Source organism: Rissa tridactyla, chromosome 3 (genome assembly GCF_028500815.1).
Source record: "Rissa tridactyla isolate bRisTri1 chromosome 3, bRisTri1.patW.cur.20221130, whole genome shotgun sequence".
NCBI lineage: Eukaryota > Metazoa > Chordata > Aves > Charadriiformes > Laridae > Rissa > Rissa tridactyla.
This window is the reverse complement of record NC_071468.1, coordinates 8,510,573-8,527,927: the sequence shown is the minus strand read 5'-3', so window position 1 is coordinate 8,527,927 and position 17,355 is coordinate 8,510,573. Positions and strand designations below refer to the sequence as shown.

At 42.1% G+C, this 17,355-nt stretch overlaps 1 protein-coding gene across 5 annotated transcripts in view; it reads left to right on the top strand.

The window, feature by feature from the left end:
- Window positions 1-809: 809 nt before the first annotated feature.
- ANAPC1 (anaphase promoting complex subunit 1) overlaps window positions 810-17,355 on the top strand; it is a 35,277-nt gene continuing 18,731 nt past the window's right edge. For 3 of the 5 annotated variants that reach the window (XR_008465461.1, XR_008465460.1, XM_054195511.1), the window contains exons 1-24: window positions 810-1,194; window positions 1,350-1,511; window positions 1,685-1,736; window positions 1,938-2,047; window positions 2,446-2,528; window positions 3,693-3,766; window positions 4,033-4,181; window positions 4,700-4,920; window positions 5,559-5,768; window positions 6,338-6,433; window positions 6,893-6,983; window positions 7,100-7,165; window positions 7,891-8,028; window positions 8,361-8,501; window positions 8,872-8,932; window positions 9,477-9,664; window positions 10,496-10,570; window positions 11,591-11,856; window positions 12,827-12,918; window positions 13,875-14,023; window positions 15,686-15,764; window positions 15,861-15,897; window positions 16,004-16,074; window positions 16,202-16,380. Coding sequence is in view for 3 of the 5 variants with exons in the window: in XM_054195511.1 (XP_054051486.1) it covers window positions 982-1,194; window positions 1,350-1,511; window positions 1,685-1,736; window positions 1,938-2,047; window positions 2,446-2,528; window positions 3,693-3,766; window positions 4,033-4,181; window positions 4,700-4,920; window positions 5,559-5,768; window positions 6,338-6,433; window positions 6,893-6,983; window positions 7,100-7,165; window positions 7,891-8,028; window positions 8,361-8,501; window positions 8,872-8,932; window positions 9,477-9,664; window positions 10,496-10,570; window positions 11,591-11,856; window positions 12,827-12,918; window positions 13,875-14,023; window positions 15,686-15,764; window positions 15,861-15,897; window positions 16,004-16,074; window positions 16,202-16,380 (3,003 nt within the window). In the remaining 2 variants the exon portion in view is untranslated. The remainder of the gene's footprint in view (window positions 1,195-1,349; window positions 1,512-1,684; window positions 1,737-1,937; window positions 2,048-2,445; window positions 2,529-3,692; window positions 3,767-4,032; window positions 4,182-4,699; window positions 4,921-5,558; window positions 5,769-6,337; window positions 6,434-6,892; window positions 6,984-7,099; window positions 7,166-7,890; window positions 8,029-8,360; window positions 8,502-8,871; window positions 8,933-9,476; window positions 9,665-10,495; window positions 10,571-11,590; window positions 11,857-12,826; window positions 12,919-13,874; window positions 14,024-15,685; window positions 15,765-15,860; window positions 15,898-16,003; window positions 16,075-16,201; window positions 16,381-17,355) is intronic. The other 2 variants (XM_054195512.1, XM_054195513.1) reach the window with 2 other exon arrangements.

Sequence of the window (17,355 nt, the reverse complement as noted above, 5' to 3'; positions counted from 1 at the left end):
GCCTGATCTGTGTTGATAAATCTTAAATTGCTGCTACGTCAAAGTTGTATAGGATCCATAACCTTTCCTTTGCAGCAAATTGGTGTAGTTGGCAGGCTCCTAAATCTCATTCGTGATGAGAGGGTTGTACAACACACCTGTTGGTGACTGGAGAGTGACAGCCGTCCGGAAGGCACTGCCAGTCCTATGAAATGGTCTAACGTGTTTCCTGCTTCCTAAGCACCGTGCCTGCCTTTGGAAAGTAACTGCTCGCGTGTACTGCTCAAACTGTACAGTTAAATGAATTGCATGCTGCATAAACTTTTACACCTTAAAGCGAAACGACACTGAAGCCTCAGTGTAGAAGCTGTTAAAATATTTAACTGCAGAAATATACAGGCCTGGTTGTAAAGGTGGATTTTGTCACAGGCCCCACGTTTAGAGAACAGTCCTTTGGCTGTCTGCTGGCTACAGTAATAAGAGAAGGCACAGAGTGACAATTTGGCTCGTAAGGGGTGAGACAGGTCCAAGTTCATAAAGAAAGGTCCCTTAGGAGGGAGGAACGGGAGGAGGCTCCAGCAGGCTGAGGTGACAGCGGGACACTGAGCTGCCGAGGGCCTGAACACCCACACACCAGCGATTTTGTTTTAAAGATCAGTGTGACCGCACCACCCCAATACGGCGTTCTGAGCAGGGTTCCCCTCAGGAGACACCGCCAAACGCCCCCTCGGGCCCAGCCCGAAGCCCTTGTGGGGATTGAGTGAGTAACTCCCCGCCGCCGCCCGCCGCCATTTCGCTCCCGGCGTCCCCCGCGCGGCGCCGCGGGGCAGGGCGGGAGCGACAAGATGGCCGCGCCCGTGTGAGGAGCTGCCGCCGCCGGCGTCCGTGCTCGCCTCAGCCGCGCTGCCGCTTCCCGCGTGGCCCCCCGGGTGGCGCGGGAGCCGCAGCCCGGTCGTGGCGGGTGTGTGTCCGTCCCAGAAATAATGAGGATATCGGGCCCCCATGTCGGACCACTCTGACGAGAGGGCGACGATGATTGCGGCCGGCGACCTGCAGGAGTTCGCCCCCCGGGGACGCGAGCACTGCCGGCGCCATCCTAGCGCCCTCACCCTCCAGCTGCGGCGGCTGCAGCCCGCCTCCGAGCTCTGCTCCTCCGACGGGGCGGCCGGCCTGGTGGGGTCCCTCCGGGAGGTGACCATCCACGAGCGGCAGCGGGTACGATCGTGGCGGCGAGGGCAAGGGGGGCCCTGGCCTGGCTTTCTGGCTTCCTAAATAAATTGGCCAAACCGTGACCGCTGAGCTATGACTGGCTGTTGTGACTGCACTAGCAGGTCTTGTAACTTTTCCTTAAAAAAAATCTTGGCTTTCAGGAAAGTTGGCAGTTGAGGAAAGGTATCAGTGATGTCGGGGAAGAGGTGGACTACGATGAAGAGCTGTATGTGGCCAGCAATATGGTCATCTGGAGCAAAGGAAGCAAAAACCAAGCATCTACTGTTTATAAGGCTTTCACTGTCGACAGCCCTGTTCTGCAGGTATGAAAATGTGAAGAGGTGGCAACTGAATGAATGCACGTTAGCTATAAAAAATACTTGCTGTTTTCAAACAGTGTTCTGAGGTGGGGTTATTTTGGGAAATACAGAAAGATGATACTGTGTAGTGGCATCAGCTGGATCTTCAGAAATAATTATACCGTGTTTGGTTTTAGGCCTTATGGTGCGACTTCACTATACCCCAAGAAAAATCTGAAAAATCTGATGGTAAGTTTCCTGCTTACTGTAATGTCAAACGAATGCTTTGAGTTCAGCTCTACTGTCATGAGAAGTTTAGTCATCGAGACTTGCTGTGTTAAGACAGCCATCCTCCTTTCAAATTTACATTTTGTGTATAGGGGATGTCTAAGGAAAGAAAGAACCTTCACTGTGTGTTTACTTTGTTTGTTTTTTTTTTTCTTTCCCTAGTTTCAGGCAGTGATGAAGTAGTAGAGAAATGTATCTGCATATTGCAGAATTCATGTATAAATGTGCATAGCATAGAGGGAAAGGATTACATTGCTGCTTTACCTTTTCAGGTAAGTGCTGTCCTTTTTTTGTCCACAAATGGGCTTGTTATCTGTTTGCACGCTGTGTTGGTGTGGGGAGGTATGCATAAAACACTGCTGACGGTGGCTGCCTGAGTTCTTCACTCTATGGGTGAAAGGGACAAAGCTGATGAAAGTGCAGCTGTGCGATCAGGACATTGAATACTTTTGAAAGTAGTAGCAGCCAGTTGTAAGATGCGTGATGGTATGGGTATGACCACTTCGTAGTCTGAGAACTTGCTCTGATTTACATTACCCTTCTCTCAAGAAAAGGCCTAAATATCTTATTTTGCTACAATGAAATACTCAAACATGAAGCATAATCAACATAGTAAGTACTTGTTGTTTTGGGGATTTTTTGGTCATAAATCTATTTGTAATTTTTATAGGTTGCAAACGTCTGGCCAACAAAATATGGTTTGTTATTTGAGCGCAGCAGTTCTTCACATGAAGTACCGCCAAGTCCACCCAGGTATGTAATGAGTGGCTTTGTTTGTTTCATTATAGACTGTTTGCTAATCTAATACAGGGATGCAAGAGCAATAATGAAAGGAGCTGTGTTTTTGTGACAGGGATGAGTGAAATCAGGTGAAACATCAGGAAATAGCAGGAAGGGGATGGTTACTGTTAGTCTATTATATTCCTCTGTTAAGAAATGGTTGGGAGTGGTGATTCTGGATAGGACATGGAAGGCACGATATGGGTGTTACTAGCCTGATTTCATTAAGGTTTGTCCTGGGAATTGGTTCCAGGCTGTGATGGACGACTGGGAGGTTCACTGAGGGATTTCACAGAATGGTAGGGTTGGGATTGTCATTGAGACGTTTTCTCTCAGCTGCAGGATGTATCTCTCAGCTTTAAAAGTATGGAGTATCTTGTTACCTATTTCATGTGGATCCTAGACCCTGTGCTCTGTGGCTGGGCGTACAGCTGAGAAGCAGTGTAAGGAGATGGATGGTATGCTGATGAGCAGCTTTAATAGAGCCACTTGCTCTCTCTTGGGCTTTATATGTGCATTCCAGGCACTTGTGATTCTCTAGTCCTCAGAAGAGTTGGGATTAGAAATAGAGGTCCTGAAAATGTTTGAGAGGGTACGTTGCAAAAGTCATGATTGACCCTACTGAAGCTGGCCTACTATGAAAATTCTTCCTTTTGCTACTGCCACCACAGATGGGTGGCTTGATTGCTTCTCTGTGATGGATACGAATGACCTGATGGCTCTCTGCTTATCTGGGACCTGTGGAACCTAAACTGAGTCTGGGTTAAGGGCTCTCTCCCCTTCCTACTCCTCCTCCTGATTTAGCTGGTGCCAGCTCTGTTCACTCGTGCCAGCCAAAGTCTGTCGCGGGGCCACCAGGGGGTGTCATTCTCAAGCGCTCTGGAAAAACGTAAAAACAAGACCTAATCTTCCTGTTTGATACACGAGCCTTTGTTTGATTCTACTCGGTTAATCCAAAAACTTCTGTGAATGGAATATATGTCACTACTGTTAGATTTCAGGCTCTGATTATTTATTTTTTTTTTTAAGGTCTGAGGAGCTGTTTTGGGATGGCAGCACATGTACCAGCTACAAGAGAGAACAATTACGCTTGCTAGCCTTTGGTTTTTGAACATGCTTTGTTTGGTTTCTTTCTAGGGAACCTTTGCCTACCATGTTCAGCATGCTACATCCATTAGATGAGATAACACCTCTCGTCTGTAAGTCTGGAGGTAGGTTTACATCTTTAGGTGTGTCACTTGAAGTCCATCAGTATGGCATCAAATGCTTAATGTGTCACTTCAGAGTTTTCGGTATTACAAAACTTGCAAATGGTCACTTTCAGTAATTCAGAAGCGGGGTGTTTTAGCTGCTTCATGAACAGGGAAACTTGGGAATTGCAGAAGAAAGAGGGTATGAAAAATGCTAACCGTGTAACAGATAACAATGGCTGTACAAATGATCCATTTGCCTTAACTGAAGTTAACTGCTTCTTTAGCAGGTGTGTTTGGTTCTGCTAGAGTGCAGTATGTTGCTGATTACACCTTGAGGATCGTGTTTCTCAATGCTGAACCTTCCATTGTGATGACATACGATACTGTGCAGAGTTTACATACTGTTTGGGCTCTTCGGAGAGTAAAGCCGGAGGTACGAATTCATTGTCGACTAAATATCATTATCAAAATTTTTTGTGTGTGTTTATGTGCCCTTATGGCTGTGCGTGTTACAAATGCCAGATATTTGTGATTTATTTCACTTATAAAAGAGTAAGATGTTTGTTGGTATGTTTTGTTGTTTTTTAAAAGTAGTTTCTTTCATGTATTTGCATGTACCAGAGTCAGGGGAGATCACACGATGGTGATGGTCACAAAGTATGCTGTGCTTATCATGATATTCCTTATATTGTACCAGGAGGTTTTGACTCTGCTTAAACTGTTGTGTTCTGTAAGAAAAGTGACAGACAACTTAGTGCCCTGAAAACCACAGGAGTGTGACTATGCCTGGGAGTGAGAGAGTATGGTCAGTAGGAATGACTTTTAATGCTAAGCACCTAGCTAGGCATAAATTTTTAACACCTAACTGATGAAACAAGCTATTTGAGCGTCTTCCCAGCTGTTATTACCCATGTGCTGTTTGTGCGTAGACAGCTGTGTTTTCTCTCCCAGGAGCAGAACACAGTGCTGAAGTTCTCGGAGCAGATGGGCACACCGCAGCACGTGGCCACTAGCAGCTCTTTGACCGCTCATCTCAGAAGCTTCTCAAAAGGAGACTCTCCTGTCGGCTCCCCTTTCCAGAACTACTCATCTATCCATAGCCAGAGCAGATCAGTGTCATCGCCCAGCATGCAGTCCCGCTCACCGTCTATCTCCAACATGGCTGCTTTGAGGTGGGTGCTGAACATGATGCATAGACAAACAATATCAAAGAATGCAAGCTATAGAATAGGATGTACATCTGGAATTGCTGTCTCAGACAGACTTGTAACGGTAGGGACAATCTAAGGTGCAGGTGCCTCCTGTGTTACGGCATCTGAAAGCCCTCTTCGAATGCCTTTGTGACACTTGGTGTGCTATTATCCCTATAGCACAAGAGGGTAACTGGGGTAGAAGCCAAAGAGGCTCTTCTGTCATCATACAGCCAGTCTGTAGTGGAGTCAGGGACTGTCTGCAGGTCTTTTCAGTCCCAGGAGTGTTTTCAGTTAGCTTTTCTAAAGAAAGCCGTGTTTAGCGGGAACACATTGGGAGAAATTTTTGATGGCATGGACCATGCAATGTCCATTGAAGTGTTGGTTTTCTTCCTTTTGAAATCTCATCTCTTGAATTCTGACAAGAGATGATTGGAAATCAATTAGAGAATTGTTTTTCTATGCTGGATTGTATTACTAAAGGAAACTAATACGGAACTAGCTACTGGTTTAGGATGGTTTGGGTTTGTTTTTAAAGTCTCTACCACTGTAGAAGCTGCCTGGGATTCTATACCTGATTTTGAAAATCCGCCTTTCAATAATGTCTTATGTCTCTGCAGTCGCTCTCATTCCCCTGCCCTGGGAGTGCATTCTTTCTCAGGAGTGCAGAGGTTCAACTTTTCCAGTAATGCTCAGTCACCGAAGAGGCACAGTATTACCCATTCGCCAAACAGCACTTCCAGCGATTCCTTCCTTATACCAGAAACTGAACCAATTGTTCCTGAGCTGTGTATAGATCATCTGTGGACAGAAACAGTCACAAACATGAGGTTAGGTGCTTGTACTGGGATGTGAGTAGTTCTGGATGTCGGTTGTGGGGAGGTGGGGGTGGAAATAAAGTAAAATAACAGGTTATTTTAGTGTGATGCTCACTGATGGTGCAGCGCTTGAAAAGGCAATTGGACACTTGTAACAGTTTAACCTGCTGAGTTATTTGTAGCCCTCTGAGCTGGGGAATGGTTTAATGAGATCTCTAAAGCAAAGTAGGTTCTAACCTGGTCATTGCTTTGGGGATTTTTTTGGTCTTCTAGGGGGAGTATCTCTTTCTGTGTTACCATCAAAAGGAGCAAAACGCAGCATAAAACCTAAGATTGAGCAGGAGAACCAAGCCAAATAGCATGTGCTCTGCATGCCAAAAAGTGGGGAATGTGGAGATTGAAGTGCTAGAAAATCAATTTCAAGAGTAATGACTGAAGCTGAGACTGGTGCATTCTAGTAACTCGATGCATTTCTAATTGAAGTCTAGTGTGATCCTACAGCTTGTGGGCACTGTGTTTTCCTTCGTTAAAATTTTTGTAGTAGACCAAATGGTGAACTGATGGTTGTGTCTCTCTTACAGAGAGAAGAATTCCCAAGCATCAAAAGTGTTTATTACCACTGACCTTTGTGGGCAGAAGTTCTTGTGCTTTTTAGTGGAATCCCAGCTCCAGCTGCGGTGAGCATCCCTGTCTTGGGGGCAGGTGAACAAAGAGGAGCGCTCCAGAAATTACCAGCTAGATGCGGGTTTTAACATACTTATTACTCCAGCTAGTGGAATCTGTTATGTCATGTGACATGTGGCTTTAGTGACGTGTTTTTAACTGTGGTGGCATAGATGATTTGAGCTGTTTAAATAAAACGGAAGTTGTGAGAGAATGTTTACTCTAATTTGAATGGTATCCTTATTTATTCTTATCTTTACCCTTTAGAAGTACATTGGGGTGTTTAATTAAACTAGCAGAGTGAAAATAAGTTGCCTAGCAGGGCAAAACGAGCAAAGGAAGGAGGAAGGAACCAGGTGTACCACAATAAGAGTAGCTGCGCCATGCAACATAGTTTTACTTTTCTGTCTTCTTTCTGTAACAGCAGATAGGACAGTCCTTTTATGTTTCCTGTTGTTTTCTCAAATCTCTAGGTGTGTAAAATTTCAAGAGAGCAATGATAAGTCGCAGCTGATCTTTGGTTCTGTTACCAATATTCAAGCAAAGGATGCAGCTCCGGTGCAGGTATGTACCTCTGTATGGACTATTAACCGTGGAGTATCCTGCTTTGTCACTCGTCATCCAACTGTGGTAAGTTTACTTAAATACAAGAAGCTGAGTATGCTGCTTGATTCTTGTAGGGCATTGATACACTGCTGGTTCTGGAAGGCAGTGGAAATCTAGTGCTTTATTCTGGAGTGGTTCGGGTGAGTAACAGTTTTTCTATCCCAAAATAAGTGTTTGAATCTTTGGTTACAAGCTGGGCTGTACAGAGGGATCCTGTGTGCCTCGTACTTACAAGGTATCATTGTAAGGTACTGTAGACTGCTGCTTGCTTGGGAAGGTGGCTGTGCTCACATACCAAGTGTAGTTTACGTGCAGTGCTGGAAAGGTAGCTCTGAAAAATGAGTGGCACCTTGTTGTACACTTAAACAATCTCTTGACTTTATTTTCAGCGATAGTAAAATACTGAAATAATATAATGCTTTCAAAGAAAGAAAACTTCAGGAATATGGAAAATAAGAATTGTTCCAGAACAAAAAACTTAAACTTCTCTGTAGCATGCCAGATAGTTTTAAATGTCAAATTATTTTGCTTTACAAAGGGCTATTAGGATAGACGTGATTCATCCAAAATAATTAAAACTTCTTAAATTCTATGGAGATGCTCTATGTTCTCTGTGTGTACGCAGAAACCTTAGACACTGCAATTTGTATGGTAGGTTTTTCACTGTGTCATCACCTGAGGAAAGTAATTACATGAAGTAATCTTTAATCTCTTCAGAGACTTTAGTTTAAATACCTATCCACTTTTCTTAAAAATTTTCCTTTAAGGTGTTAAAATCTGATAATGTCTGTATACGTAAGCAAGCTCCTGGAAGCACAGGCATGAAAACCAGCTATTTGTTTTCCTTTATATTGTTCACAAAAAGGTAGGGAAGGTTTTTATTCCTGGGCTGCCTGCTCCATCCCTGACGATGTCCAACCAAATGCCTCGGCCAAGTACTCCCTTGGACAGTGTCAGCACTCCATCCAAGCCTTTGAATAAGCACCTGGGGCCCCTAGAAGAGGTAAGAAGAAAGAAGTCTGCCTCGGAAAGGGTTTAGTTGTAACAGCTTCAAATGATTGTTTGATTTTAACTTTAAAGATATCTTTTGCAGCTAAGTCTTATTTTTCTTCTGTAAAGCCCCTGAATATAAACAGTGTTTAAATAAGATCTATTTAGTGCTGTCCTAGTCATTTATTTGTGATTTCTGTAAAAAGCCTGAGGCAGAGATCGGAAAGATATTTACGGTTGTTTTCAAAATACTTATTAGTACATTAAGAATGGTAATTTTAGCTGTCCTTTGCTCAGATCCTTTTATTTCAACAATTCTAAGCAATCGTTTTTACCACTTTTCAGGGTGTGCTTTTGTCACCAGTTCCAGAGCTAAGGGATTCTTCCAAACTTCATGACTCAACTTATGTTGAAGACTGTACTTTCCAGCAGCATGGGACTTTCATTCATGCTCTGAGAGATCCTGTCCACAACAGAGTAACTTTAGTAGGTATTATCCTGTAATTTGAGTCAATGCTTTGTTAGCAAAGCAAAGTGAGGGTCAAGTTTACTTCTACTGGATAGTGAGATGTTGCTGGCAGCTCCTGATCAACAGCAAAATATCACATCTGTGCGTTGGTGGCTCCATATCTTTCTCTCTGTAGGAAGTCACCGAATTTAATTGATTCCCTCAAGTGATTCAGTTCAAGATCTATTTCAAGTGTTTCATGGAACTAGCGTCTGAGGTTGCAAATCTTTAGTGTAGCAAATAGCCAGGAATTAGGAATGTGCTTAATACATAATGAGTTCTGAGTTCATAGAAAAGGACCCTGGCTTTATTTTATGCATTTCATAATTTTCCTCTTTCATTTTTCAGGAACTCAGCAATAATACAATGATTCGGATTACAATTCCTGAAATCGCAACTTCGGAACTAGGTATGATTCAGAATCCATCACGTGAAATATGTTTCCTGATTTTTGAGGGTTCATTTTTGAAGTAGCTTATGCGTAGCTTAGACGTAATGATTCAGTATCACATATTCCAGGCTCTATTAACTTACCTTCTAGAGGTGCTGCCATTTATTTAGGTGTGCGCTCTTGCTTTTAGTGCTTTACCTGCCGCGCTCTTAAAATTTCCTTTGTCCTTTAAATTGGTTTGCTCTCTACTGTTATGTTTGCTCTTGATTGAAGAAGGGCTGAGATGCCAGTTAAGACACAAGCTAGTTTCAGTAATGAGCAAAAAAGGAACTTTTTTCCACTTTGTGTGGTGATTTAGAGGGGCTGTGCTTAAACCAGAACTAAAGGAACAGTTGTTGGAGTTTGTGTGGTGTGGCTTTTATTGGAAGAGTTGCTGGAGAGTCAAAAGGAGGTCCAAGAACTGTAGAGATTTATAGCACTGACTGGAAGAAGTACCAGGAGGTAAGATGGAAAACTCACTTTTTTTTTTTTTATTTTTTAATTTTTTTTTCTTTTCCAACAGTGAAAAGATGCCTGCAAGGCATCAAAGCTATCCTGCCCAAGGAGATAGCGGTACAGATGCTTGTCAAGTGGTACAATGCTTATAATGCTCCAGGAGGACCAAGCTATCACTCAGAATGGAATTTGTTTGTAACGTGTCTCATGAATATGATGGGTTACAACACAGAGAGACTGTCTTGGACCCGTAATGTGAGCAATCTCATATGTTTGTTTTCCTAGCTTACATTAACACTACTGATAATTCTTCAAGGTTCAAAATGGTTAGAGAGGCACTGAAGTAAGAAATAGGTTGTATCTTGTCTTAAATCACAAGATGCCATCGAGTCAATTCTATATTTCTAAATTTAAGGTGTACACTTTACCCTGTGTTTATCATAAAATCTATTTATAAGATACTTGCCACCAACTATCTTGGTCAAATAAAAATAGATTATGACGATTTTACTACATTTAATGACTAACACTGATGCATTAAGGATTTGATTCACCTAATCCATATTAAGCCTGTTTTCACTAGAAACACAGTTCACGGCTCAGATTCCTGTTTCCTAATGAGGATTTCCATGTAGATTTTGAATTATAGTGTTTAAAGTTCTTCCACCCACCCCACCCCCCCTCAACTGTTTTACTGAATGTATTTGGAGTTTTCTGTAAGTGGATTTCCTGTGGTACTTGAAGGAAAAAAAAACAAACAGCATGGATATGCATACAACTGAAATGAAAGCAATTACAGTGTATCTACATTACTAGCATTAGCTCATCCACAGTATTTCCTCTGCCCTAGTAAATAACAGATGTTAGGCAGTCGAACTGAAATTACGCACCATGCACTAGAATAACTAGGTGTGTATAGAAAAATCTAATTGCAGTATTTGTCTTATATGAAAGCGAAGTATAGAAGTACCTAAAGCAATGTCATGTGGTGCTTGGTTTGAATTCAGACGTTACGATTGGTGATTCGCTTATGCAAACTTTGGAATTTCAATACTGAGCTACTTCTGATCTTTTTATTTCTTGCAGCTTGATTTTGAAGGATCACTTTCACCAGTTATTGCTCCGAAGAAGGCTAGACCATCAGAAACAGGGTCAGATGAAGTAAGAAATGCTTTTCTTTTATAAATAAAAGACAGCCCCCCCCCGCCTTGGAGGGGCTAGGTTGGTTTGTGTTTTGTTTTGGGTGGTTTTTGGTTTTTGTTTTTTTTTTTAAAGGCAAACCAGAGGAGAAATCCTCTGATTAGTGCATTTATTTTGTCCTGTGTAGTGGCATCACATGACCTTGCCTGTCAGGGTTCTCACTTCCAGAGGAGTAGATTAGACTCAGGAATGAATTTAAGAAGGATCACAAAGCAATCCCAGAGAGTCTTCTGACAAAGTGAAATGTCTCCTAGATTTCACTCCTAGTTTCATCCCTTTAAAATGAGGTTGTCTCACTCTCATGGCTACTCAGCACCTTTAGTTAGGAAGTTAGGACCATCAAATTATATACCTCACTGAATGCACTGATTTTCTCCAAATTTAGGGGAGCGTTTAAGATTGGTTTACTGGGTTTTGCCTAGACAGGGACAGGAAGCTTTCACATGGTCGAACAGTGAAGTCGATGAGGCTTACTGTCATCCTATCACAAGACGCTTACAAGCTATGATGGTCCGGTCGCGCTATTAGTTTTTTGTGGGTTGACAGCTCAGTGAGCCCATGGGGTTATGGACTACAGTCTACATGGAACAAAGGTCAGGATCTAATTCCTGATGTGCTGCGATAAGGGAGGTACAAAGAAGGCTGAGAGCACTAGGTGAATTGCATAAATACTCAGTGAGGTCTTATGTACAGAATATTGGTGCAAAGAAGTCACTCTTGGCTTTCTTTTGTCTTGTTCTCTTAAATATAAGGCATTGACTCTTTTATGCACAACATGCGGGGGAAAAAAAAAAGGATTCAACTTAACAATTGAGTCTCTGGCTTTCAGGGTTTGTGCAGTGCATTTACCATACAACAATCACGTTTGTATTGGTCTATAAGGAAAAAAACTCCTCTGTAGCAGTACTCTGGAGTTCTCTTGCTGGAAGGTCATGTTCACTGTGGAACCTCTGCCTCTCTTTCCTGTTTTGTTTGGTCTAGGACTGGGAATATCTCTTGGGCTCTGATTACCATAGGAATTTTGAGTCTCATCCTGTAGCCAAAGCTTTGCGACTGGACCCTCTGGAAGCTTCAGCTCCGAAGGATGACTTTTCACATAGCCTTAGTTTGGATTCCTCAACCCTCCTGTTCACCCATATTCCTGCTGTTTTCTTTGTTCTTCATCTGATCTATGAGGAGCTCAAGCTGAATAGTCTAATGGGAGAAGGAATTCGTTCGCTTGTTGTTCTTCTGGTTCAGCTGGCCAGGTAAGCCCAACTGACAAATCACAGATTTTGTGTATTGTGCAGTGTGTCTTGGTGATGGGTACGTATTATTTTTATGGGAACTTTGGGGGTTGTCCAACGTGGAGCAAACTTTTCATGTGTTTGAAGGAAATGAATGAATCTTTAAAACCTCATTGTGCTTAAAGATATTTGCTGTAGCAAATCTCTTGTATGGTTCTGGCCACATCCCAAAATCAGCGTGATTCACAAACCTTAGATGCTGCAGCTTGTGTTTTTTCTACTGTATTGTCACAGCTCAGCTCATGAGATCTGTCAAATATTCTTGTTTGTTATGGCATCTTCCCTGCAGCCAGTGACTGCATCTTCACGTCTTCCACAGCCGCCTTCAAGTTGCATTGCATGCATATAGATAGATAGATACAGGTACGTGTTTAAGTAAAAGATCCACTAACATCTCCCTGAGTTGTATTTGCTATTTCTACCAATTTTTTTACATGGCTATAGATTCTTCCCCAGTGGCACGTACTATAGCCGGCTGGCTAAATGGTTCCCAGAAGTGGCATCCGGTCCTTCATGCTGAAAATGTTGGCCTGGAATGAAAGACGGTGTCTTTTGAGGTGGCAGCTGTTATATGCATTCATGTATTGCAGATAACCCAGCAGGTTATCTAGCTTTAACAATTGGAATTTGGAGGAAACTGTAGTGACAGTGGTCACGCTTTAGGCCGTGGTGGAGGTGTGGGACAAAGCAGAATGACAACTGAAGAGAAATGCACTGGGGAAAAATTAAACATGCAGATTCTCTGCTGAGGGAATGGGCAGTGCCCACGGGCAGCCTTAGTTAAGGAAGTCAAAACTTCCCTCCTTATATCTGGTGTGGACACAAACATTAAACAAAAAAAAAACTCAACAAAAAATGACACAGAAATGCAGGAAGGTGAAGTGTTGGGTTTTTTTCCCCTCTAATGTGATTCACCTGTCTCTCGTTCTAGGGACTTAAAACTTGAAGCTTATATAGATTATTACTACAGAGACTATCCAGCCCTTGTAAAAACCTCAAGACAGACATGCGTAATTGATCAAGGTGAGTTTAAGGCTTTGCAAAGCTGGATATTCAGTGATAATGATGTGCAAATTATCTCTAATACTGAGCACGTTGGTAACTGTTCCATTTGAAGCTGGTCAGGACTTAATCTCAATATGCAAAGCTGCGTTCATAGTGCCGAAGTTGCCTTGTTCCTTTGTTTTTAATAGCCTCCTAAGAAGACTGGAGTGACGTTAGCATAGTATAGTCATGAGCTGGTGCCTTCAGTCCAGCGCCTCATGGGACACTCCACAGAACAAGAACTTGGGAGGGAATGATGGTTTCACCTTGGCAAACTCCCAGCTCAGGCTGGCTAAGAAATGTTAGCAGACAACTGTGGAAAAGCTTGGTAGTGAGACGTGCCTCTCTTGAGGAAAGCATTGCTAGACTGGCAGGCTCTCAGTTTAAAGTTCATAAAAACTAAATCAGAGCTAAAACCACAAAACTTAAAGTTAAAATAAGGTCCTGTGTCATCTGTGCACCTGTTTAATGTGCTACCAGCTGAAATTTGCTAATCACGCAACACAAACTACTAGTAGTTCCTCCTGACAAAAAAAAAATAATCTCATATGATTGGCCAGGCTTTGCTACTCATGTTCTGATCAGGGAAGGCAAAGACGTTATAGTTAGGTTGTCCTCTCACTTAAGCAATTTATTGTTGTTTAATTACAAGACTGTTCCAGTGAGGTTTTGGAGAATTACTAATTTTATATGTTTTCCTTTTCAGTGTGGGCTGAGATAGTTTTTGTTCTTGAAAGACAAATAAGTGTCTCATGTTGTCATTACTGTCTAGCTATAAACTTCCATCTAATAGGAGGGAGATGTGATCTGTAACGTTTTGGGGAAATGCTGTGGGTTTGTAGTAAAATAGAAGTACTGTAGGGCTTGCTTTGGGAATAGTGGAGAATTTTTGTGTTTGCCATGAACTCAGTGTCATTGCTGTTCATATGATTAAGTCCAAACAGGTTTCATGCACCAGCCCTCATTTTTTTCTGCTGAGCCTCCAAGTATCTTTCAGTGGCTGAGTTCCTGTCTGAAGGGAGAAGCAGTGCAGCCTTATCCTTACTTACCAGGAATTTGTGAAAGGAGCAAACTAGTAGTAGTGGTATGTACTTTGGTAAAAAGAATATGCTTTATTCTGTCAGTATAGCAGTACTGTGGCCAGGGTTTGCCTCAGCTTCTTAATTTCCTGGGAGTGAAGCGTCCCCAATGTGAAGTCAAATAACAGAGGGTTTAATTGTACTGTGTGGAGCCACAGGGGCATACTGGAGGGTTATTAAGCCTGCGATAAATAGCTTTGCTGTAACTGTGCTGTTTGGAGACTTAAGCATCTCCAAGCGTTGATGCTCCATACGAAGTAGACCTCATCGGTCTGCATGAAATTCTCTTGAGTATCCCTGAAGTATAGTAAACTGTGCAGTGTCAGCCTCTCCACATGGAGAATAATATGTATTTAGCAGAGAGAAATCCCTGTGAATCACCTCTTCTCTTTTATTACTTTAATATTACTGAAGGGTGTGGATGGGTTTTAGCAGGTGGGAGGAGGTATTTGAGGTTGGGAAGGAGAGCTCATGAGTGCAGAGTGAGTATCCTATGCTTCACTGCTTATGTTTTTTTTTGTGGTTTGCAGTAGTGGCATGTGCGAAGTAATAATGTAACTCAAAGCTAACTGTATTTTGTGAGTGAGAATTTCCCGGCTTTCTTCTTGGGCATGTATCAACATAAGCATTTAGTCGCATGAGTAGTTATAAGTGCTGATGTTATCTCCTGGTCAGCCTTGCTCGCTTATTCACAAAGCGCTTACGGAGAAAACATGCCAATACAGGGTTCAGAGCGGAGGCCTTGAGCCTGGGGTGGTTGAAGAGCAAAACAGGGAGGAGAGACTCTGCTCTGACCCAAGCGTCCAAGATGAGTTACAGAGTCTCTAGTATGAGCTGCTAGGAGTCAGCCTGTCCTCTGCCTCAGAGTGTGGAGGGTTGAAGCAGCAGCACTGAGACTGGTTAAAGTGCTGATGCTTTCACTTAAAATTTGCTTCTGCATTCAAGCTCTAAAGAACTGTAGACTTTTCCTCGGGATGTCACCTGTGTCTGTCCATCCAGCTCCGTCTTTTTTCCTACCTCTGCGTGACTTGCCTATACGGAGGTCAGAGCTGGCATGTTAGCAGTGTATCTTAGCCGAAAATCTTAATGAAAAACACGAAAGATTTTTACTTGTGTTTTTTACCTTTGGCATGCCAGCTTGTCTGTCAGTATCAAAAAAGTAAATAGGATGACAGATCACTTTGATTTTGCTGGCTATATAGCTGAAGCGGACCCTGCTTTGAATCGGGAACAACTTTTCACTCAAAGCCTTCACAAAGTAGCCAGTATACAAGATGTGGAGAAAACTAAGTGGAAAAAATGGTGTCTGTAGAAGGTGTGTGTGTTTTGCAAGAGAAATAAAATGAAATGAGAAGCATGGGAAATACACTAGGAACATGTTTTTGTGTTCAGAAGATCTTTTTCTTTTTACCTTTGAAACAATTATTAGGGAAAATTGAATTAATTGTTTCAGGATTTATTTTTTCCAAACTCCAGGATAAAAATATAAAGTGAAGAGTTTGTTACTTGCTGCAGTTGTTTCAGTCTCCTTTTACTAATAATGTTTTCTTAATAAACCTGTCTCACTGTTTAAGTTATTGAAGTTATCTTCTGCCTGCTTTGCTAGGCAGTATGGCAGTAGCTGCACACTAAGTGACTATTTATTATGGTGTCTCTTTCCTATCCAGAGTGTGGCTCTGTATATACTTGGTGATGAGAGTGCTGTATCTAATGAAGCCTCCCATTATTTGTACAAGATTACATCAGGTAATGATGCTTTGATGCCATCATAGTATCTTCTAGTGTCTTGTGCTATTCTGTTGTTTGGAGAATGTGGAAGTAATGTGGCCTTGTCTTTCCTAGGGCAACGAAAACAGCAAATAGAACCGGATGACAATCGGTATGGAGTTTTTTTAGTATTATTTTAAACTCGAGAGCTTTTGACTTTCTGCTGACTTTTGGGCTAGCTTTTATTGGCTTCTCCTTTATTCCTTTTTATTTTACAGATGCAGTTTCAGACAGAGCACATCTGTTTCCAGCCTGGCTGAAAAGTTAGTTATTTGGATGACTAATGTTGGTAAGAGCAGCTTTTATCATTGTGCAAAATGTTAACAATCATATGTAATAGTCTTGTGCTTGCATAATATGAAATACACTTTATCTAGTTTTGATAAAACAGGGTTTTTTTTCTCGTTAATTTTAAGGTTTCACCTTAAGAGATCTGGAGTCTCTCCCCTTTGGTGTAGCTCTTCCTATTAGAGATGCAATATATTATTGCCGAGAGCAGCCTGCCTCAGACTGGCCAGAAGCAGTTTGTCTCTTGATTGGGCGCCAGGATCTGTCCAAACAGGCGTGTGAAGGGAACCTGCAAAAGGGTAAATCTGTGAGTATGGGCATAAGTGGATTTCACGATACTGGGTATTGCACAGAGCACTCTGTTCAGAAACTTCCCCACCATCTACTGATGCTCAGGGCATCAGAAAGCGCAGAATTCAAGATTGAGGGCAACACAGGGCTTACATGTATGCGAGGGTATCGGTATAAAAAACACCATCTGGCACTGAAAGAGCACATGCATAGCTGTGCAAACTGTCAATATAAAACAGATTTTAAACTTAATTTAGGCATGGTGCTCAATTGGTTTGCCTACAGAGCTATTCGATTGCCTGTTGTAATTGTAAGTTCTCCTTCTCTCCAGAATGGCTGTACCTTTGAGAGGTGTTAGAGAGGTATTCTGTCCAGAAGCTCTGCCATCAAAACAGCAGAGGCACAGGGAGAGGAAGAGGGTATTCATTAGTCTGGCTGCTTCTTGGGTTGGCATGGCTGGCACCTCCCTCTCCTCTGGAAGAACTGCATTGCTTTCTGAAATAAGCTTTTCATATTTCTCTTTTATCTCAAAAAGGGTTTAGTTATTTGTATCCTGAAGTAAAATGAAAAAGTGTGTTTCTCTTAATTATTTTCTTCTGATGGTGGGAGTCACTAGCAATAGAGTTGTAGCTCATGTAAGTGTTTTTTATTGAGAACACTCTGGAAGCCAGAATTCTTCTTGAAAGCTGGCTAGTGGCATGCATAAAACACCTAATAGTACCAGATTGTCTGTAGCCTTTTCAGAAGTCAGGAAGAGGGGTTTGTAGTCTCAAGCACATCTTGGTCAAGATCCTTTTTGCTGTCTGAAGTTTGGGAGAGATATTAAAATTAGTCCAATTTTTTAACAGAGGCTTCACGACTAACTACGTATGAAAAAAAGTTAATTCATTTAGCAGAAAAATGTTCAACATGTTCAAATCCCATGTCTCACCACTCATTAAAAATCCATTTTATTTTCTGCTGGTGAACTTTTGCCCAACTGTAACAGTAC